Source organism: Paramisgurnus dabryanus, chromosome 6 (genome assembly GCF_030506205.2).
Source record: "Paramisgurnus dabryanus chromosome 6, PD_genome_1.1, whole genome shotgun sequence".
Taxonomy (NCBI): domain Eukaryota; kingdom Metazoa; phylum Chordata; class Actinopteri; order Cypriniformes; family Cobitidae; genus Paramisgurnus; species Paramisgurnus dabryanus.
Window position 1 is genome coordinate 11,483,125 of NC_133342.1, and position 6,789 is coordinate 11,489,913.

General features: G+C 37.1%; 1 protein-coding gene across 1 annotated transcript in view; it reads left to right on the forward strand.

Annotated features, from left to right (window-relative positions):
• Positions 1-6,789, forward strand: part of LOC135753265 (protein unc-13 homolog A) — a 40,698-nt gene that overhangs the window by 25,275 nt on the left and 8,634 nt on the right. Inside the window, exons 13-23 of the mRNA XM_073815102.1 lie at positions 1,073-1,151; positions 1,411-1,416; positions 2,253-2,327; positions 3,488-3,707; positions 3,840-4,067; positions 4,147-4,288; positions 5,025-5,194; positions 5,276-5,391; positions 5,594-5,757; positions 6,227-6,380; positions 6,548-6,616. Of these exons, the coding sequence (XP_073671203.1) occupies positions 1,073-1,151; positions 1,411-1,416; positions 2,253-2,327; positions 3,488-3,707; positions 3,840-4,067; positions 4,147-4,288; positions 5,025-5,194; positions 5,276-5,391; positions 5,594-5,757; positions 6,227-6,380; positions 6,548-6,616 (1,423 nt within the window). The remainder of the gene's footprint in view (positions 1-1,072; positions 1,152-1,410; positions 1,417-2,252; positions 2,328-3,487; positions 3,708-3,839; positions 4,068-4,146; positions 4,289-5,024; positions 5,195-5,275; positions 5,392-5,593; positions 5,758-6,226; positions 6,381-6,547; positions 6,617-6,789) is intronic.

Genomic DNA, 6,789 nt, shown 5'->3' on the forward strand with positions numbered 1-6,789 from the left:
ACAAGCAATATTTCACACAATCATCAGAAGGATCTTGACAAAGTATATCATTTGATTTGATTTGATTTATTGTATTAAAGCATTACATTAGGAATGCACAGACATATCGGCCTATAATCAGTATCGGCAAATAAAAGTTAATTTTCCCACTATCAGACATTGGCAGATTGTTTAAAACAATCAATGATCAGGGCAGATTATATCCTGACAATTAAAAATGCAATAGTTTACGCTCTGCACTTCTAGGATTTCATGACATATAATCATTTAAAACTTGAAGGAATAAAAAGCGAAACATCAGTATTTCTGTAATATCGTCTGTATATAGTTCAGTGTTAGAGCATTGCGTTATCATTGTGTATCGGTGGATCCCTACATTACATTATCACTCACTCACTATCCCATAAACTTCATGTCCTCCTGACAGAAAGAAACTTTAAGATTACTCTATATATATTTCTCAAACAAACATAATAAGCTTCCAACATACTCAGATTTAATTTAAGATATAGTTAAGACAAAAAAGGCTAAAAGTTAAGATTTATAACTGGATCTAGACTCATAAGGTCAACTGAGCCATCTGTGATCATCAAAAGATCTGATCTGCTGTGAATCATTCAATAAAAACAACAATAACTAAAGACAAACCTCTTATCCACAACATATCCCATAATAATCCACAACCTTTCTCATTCATATTCTCACTTACAAACATAACTTTGTGTACTTGTGTTGAATGCCTCCTTATTTGTTGAATAACTGTAAATGTAAAACCCTCCTACATCCCCAATTAAAGCTTAGTTAAAGCTGAATGTTATATTGATCAATAGTTTTAATTATTATATTTATATTTGAGATATTGTATGATGTAAAAACTTTCATGTTCAGAAACTGTATCACTGATTGATTTTGTCAGATGTATATTTTCATATTTTTGCATCATTTGTACTGACATTGATAAGGGAATTGTGCTGTTCAGTTAGATAGGAAACATGTACAGTCATTTAGATCAAGGCAAATGATTTTATTAAACAACATGATGTTTCTGATGATGGTTTGTGTTTCTCTAAAGGATGGGTGGAGCGCTGTACAGTATCGACAGCATGCCTGACCTTCGTAAAAGAAAGACCATTCCTCTGGTCAGAGATCTGGTAAGAAAATGACTTTATAAGTCATCAGAATAAAGCTGTTTAAAGATCATCTGTATGTGCACTTAACCGGTTTGATTTCCCTTCTTTACATCTGTGTGTGTGCTGGATTAATAATCATTATAAGATCAAACACACAGTTATGATTGTTATGTACTGTATATACTGTAAGTGTGCACAAAAGATTCAGAAGAGTCTCATATAGTTTCATTGTTTTTAACTCAATATTTCTTCTGTTTTTGTCTTTGCTGTCTGGACTCAGGCTATGGTAAGACTTTATTCTATGTTTGGGGATCTCTGATCATTATTTTAAATACTTACAGATTTGTTTAATCTAGTGGTTTGTCTGTTCAAATATTCATAACTGTATTATTAATCAGTATGCTTCAGAGGTTTCTCTTTCTGTTGTTTTATTCATCAACCTAAGCTCAGATGTTGGACTTTAAATTTCTTAAAAGTAGACAGTAAAAGGGAGTCGCACAACAGACGAGAAGCACCGCGCCATGTATCTAAAAATTAAACACATTATTTTCTATAAATGTACACATTTATGGAGCCAGCTTGAATCCCTGCCGCACCATGTGCACATCTGTTGTGTGATACCTGCGAGTTGTCCTACACGTGACGTAACACAGTGTGCGACCACCTTAAGAGTATAAAGTTATACAAGTAATGTTTAATAGCTTTACATACTTACATGTAAGTACATACTGTACATACACTACTGGTTTAAGATCAATTCCTCATTGTCTATTTATATATATTGAAGGAGTTCAGGTCTAAATTAGCTGTTTTTCTTCGACATCATCCATATTTTTTTATATAGAATTTTAGTTTTCTAATGAAAGAAATGAACATGTTTGGCACAATGCTGTTTTTGTCTACAAAAATCTTCAGATCTAAAGCAAAACATTATACTGAAGTGATCCTAAACTTTTCACTGGTGTATCATTTTCTCCTGAAGAATCTGATGAGAAATATTTGAGCTTATTTTGTGAAAAATCTGAGTTGGAACCTCTCATGTTGTTCTTCAGTGAATGTAAGTGATGTTTAGTGAAAACTAATTGAAATGTTTGATGACGTCTGTGATGTTTGTGTGTTCAGTCTCTGGTGCAGAACTCTCGTAAAGCCGGTATCACATCTGCTATGGCATCCAGTACACTCAATAATGAAGAACTGGTAAATATCAATGATATGAAGCTCATTTATAACCTCTGCTTAATGTCAATAATATCATACATCTATATTTTCAGTATTTTATTATTTCTAAATTGTGCTATATATTAAGGTAAATCAAGCATCTTAGGTATAAAAACATTAAATTAGTACCATCATATTGTATATGTATCATGTTTTTTCTATTATTTTTATTCATTATTCAAATATTCATATTTATTAATCAAAATCAATGTCTTTATTCATAAATATGTCCTTGTTGGTGTCAAATGACCTCTGCCAGTGATCTGACTTTTCTTTGTAATCTTATAATTTCTTTTCTTTACTTACATTGAAAGGGTTAAGTTCAAGGAGGCTTCTATGTCGTTCCTCCGTATTGATAAACTATAATAGCAGGAAGGGACAAAAAGCACTAGCCTTTCCACAATGTGTTTTCATTCAGAACACATGAATCAGCTGAAACTGACAAGGAGATCAGTGATTACATAACGCCTACCGTAGTTGCAACACACATTTGGAAAAGCGAGGCGCTAGTGAGCACTATCCCTTTGAATACAAAATACAATTTCACCACTAGATGGGGGTAAATCCTACTTAATGTCCCTTTAAAAAGTTCCATGCATCATTTTATTTACTTAATAGTGCAAGGTAGAGGTCTTCACGGGTGCATTTAGAACCCAAACCTGAGGTCCGACCCGAGACAAGAGTGGGTTAGGGCCTAAAGTTTCATGTGTGCCTCGGACACGGGATGGGTATGATATTAGCAGCATCAGATCATTTAAAATGAATGTGTTTTTATCAGTTTTGAATACACATTGTAGCAAATGAAAATAAATGGAGCAGTACCAGATTTGTTATGTGGCCACCGGGGTTTCTTTCTGGCCGACTGGTGCATTGCGGGTGCAGACTGCACACACGTCAGTGCCGTTTACATTTTGGTTCAGTCGGGTTCAAAAGAATTGCCATTGGGTCGGGTCTGACTCAGGTCTTATTTTCTCTTGTTTGTCTCGGGTCGGGTCTCTTTGGACCTGAGAAGACCTCTTGTGTAAAGTACTATACCGTAATACTTCTTTGGTACATTTTAGTTGGCGATGACAATACTGTGGTCCGTATTTATTTCTCCATAGAGCATGAATGATTTCAGTATGTTTGTTCTCCTGTAGAAAAGCCACGTGTATAAGAAGACCCTTCAGGCTCTGATCTACCCCATCTCCTGTACAACACCACACAACTTTGAGGTGTGGACGGCCACCACGCCCACCTACTGCTATGAATGTGAAGGACTGCTGTGGGGAATCGCTCGACAGGGCATGCGCTGTTCTGAATGTGGGGTCAAATGTCATGACAAATGTCAGGATCTGCTCAATGCGGACTGCCTTCAGAGTGAGATCTTATACTTTACATTACCCAGAATACATAGAGTCACTGACTCAGTTCATTTTATAATTTAGGCTTTGCTTACCTTTGAAGAGCTGCTCTGAGCGGTGATCAATTAATCGTATCTTGATTCAAAAGGAGCCGCAGAGAAGAGTTCAAAACACGGCGCCGAGGACCGCACGCAGAACATCATCATGGTTCTGAAGGACCGCATGAAGATCCGTGAACGGAACAAACCGGAGATCTTCGAGTTGATCCAGGAAGTGTTCGACATTCCCAAAGCGACTCATGGAACGCATATGAAACAGATCAAACAGAGCGTTCTGGATGGGACGTCGAAATGGTCGGCCAAGATCAGCATCACAGGTGAGCTCACGGTCAACAGTAACCGTGCTAAAGTGAGAAGATGTTTATAACTGAAGACGAGATGTCCTCTGTCTGTCAGTGGTGTGCGCTCAGGGTCTCCAGGCCAAGGATAAGACCGGCTCCAGTGATCCTTACGTTACCGTACAGGTGGGAAAAACCAAGAAGAGAACAAAAACCATCTATGGCAATCTTAACCCCATCTGGGACGAGAGCTTTCACTTGTAAGTGCAGTTTTTATATCTATAGTCTGATCAGTGCAGTCTATGTTTCATATCATTTACACTTTTAGTGGTTTTACCAACAAAGGCCACTAGGTGTCAACTGTGTGCTGCATACTCTTGTCACAAACTAATAAATGACTGTCACTGCATTATTATTACTGCTAAAAGGTTTTGAAATATGAAAACTACATTCGTTTCCAATGATATATAGCTTCTTATGTTTCAATTTTATATGCAAAATATTGAAGTAAACCCAGTTATCCTGCTCCAGGGACAGTGCCAGTTAAGGGTTAAGTTAATGTTTCGATAATTTAATTTAATAGCACATATACATGTTTATTTTCAAGAAAATTTATTTTGATCAGTTGTAAAGTATTTATCAGTGGTATTTTTCATCATTATTGTTATGATTACCTGTTCTTGGACTTTTATCTGTCCATTTAGCATGAGTTCTCAGTTTTGTTTAAATATTAATGTTATGTAATGGGCACATGACATTCAGACTAAACAAATAAAATATATATTTTGTGTTTTATTTGGATTTTACATTTTTAAAGAATTGTTTTACATTTTATAATTTAATTGTAATTCATTCATTCATATTTTTTCCCTCAAATTATGAATCCCCTGAAAAATGGATGACCCTGGACTAGACAGTTGTTGTTTGACTAACTGATAAGTGGACCACTGTGACCCGTCCGTATTGTTTAGCTAATTTGCGTTTTTTTCTGTGCAGCGAGTGTCACAACTCCTCAGATCGAATCAAGGTGCGCGTTTGGGACGAAGACGATGACATCAAGTCTCGCGTGAAGCAGCGATTTAAACGAGAATCTGATGATTTTCTGGGACAGACCATCATTGAAGTGAGAACACTCAGTGGAGAAATGGATGTCTGGTATAACCTCGGTGAGAGCGTAAAGAAGTTTATAAAGGTCTGCAGGTTTAAGTACAAACTTGGAATGATGAGATTTTTCTCTCTCTGAACAGACAAGCGAACCGATAAATCTGCCGTGTCCGGAGCGATCCGTATGCACATCAGTGTGGAGATTAAAGGAGAAGAAACTGTGGCGCCATACCACGTTCAGTACACCTGCCTGCATGAGGTACACAAACACCAAACCACTATACATTCATGCTTATAAATAGCTGATTTACGTAATGTGTAGATACCCTATGTCTGTTCAAAAAGTAACTCAAATAGAGCTCAGCTGTACCCTGTCACATAACGTGTGGTGAGGAAGATGATGATATATCAAAATGATAAACTTTAATAACAAATGACTTTTTACCCGTGATGCTCTGCAGCACATCTTTCATTACACCACTGAAAAGCAGAATGGTGGCGTCGTGAAGATTCCTGATGCCAAAGGCGATGACGCCTGGAAAGTTTACTATGAAGAAACGGCACAGGAAATCGTAGATGAGTTCGCCATGAGATATGGAGTGGAATCAATCTACCAGGCCATGACGTAAGCTGACAATCTGTTTTTACACTGCTGAATGACTGCTATTACACAAACCTGTGAAGATGTTTTGGCAGAGTAAAGTGGATTAAGCTCTTTTGATTTGCTCATAAACATTTACCTGAAATGAACAGAACAATGTAGAAAACCCAACATCAAAGATGAGGACATCCACAATAAGCAGCACTAAATAATGGATCAGCTCTTTGTGAGTCCATTACATTGAGATAATGGTTATGATTTCACACAGACTCGTCTCACACGACTGTATGTTTATATGTGTTTTCAGTCCTGCAAGCTTTTGTCTGCAAGGCCTCTGTTGTACATGAATGAATGCAAAGATGTTTTACATTCATGTTTGGGGAAAACGCAGTGATTGGTTCTTAATGTGTACTATAGTAATGAACATCAGGCTACGGACTCAAACTTATACATCAGCACCGTATAACCTTACGTCACTTTTGTCTGTGTGCAGGCATTTTGCTTGTCTGTCATCAAAGTACATGTGTCCTGGTGTCCCCGCGGTCATGAGCACACTACTGGCAAACATCAATGCTTACTACGCTCACACGACACAGTCCTCCAACAACGTCTCTGCCTCGGACCGCTTTGCTGCCTCAAACTTTGGGGTCAGTTCACATTTCAACCATATACAGAATTCAATTGTTTAGGAACATTGCTATGATAAAGATTTTATTGAAATAAGGCCCTAAGGTTGTGTCGTTCTCATGTTGCTGCTCATGGCTGCTGAGTTTCTCTTCTGTAACATTGTTCAATTATATTTTCTTTTTTGCAGAAAGAGAGATTTGTAAAACTTCTGGACCAGCTCCATAACTCCCTGAGGATTGATCTCTCCATGTACAGGGTATATTATTATCATTTATCAATATATTGTACCTCTGCTATCTATATTTACACTACTGACCTCCATATTTACACTACTGACCTTCATGTTTTACACTACTGACCTCCATATTTACACTACTGACCTACGTGTTTTACACTACTGACCTCCATATTTACACTACTGACCTAAGT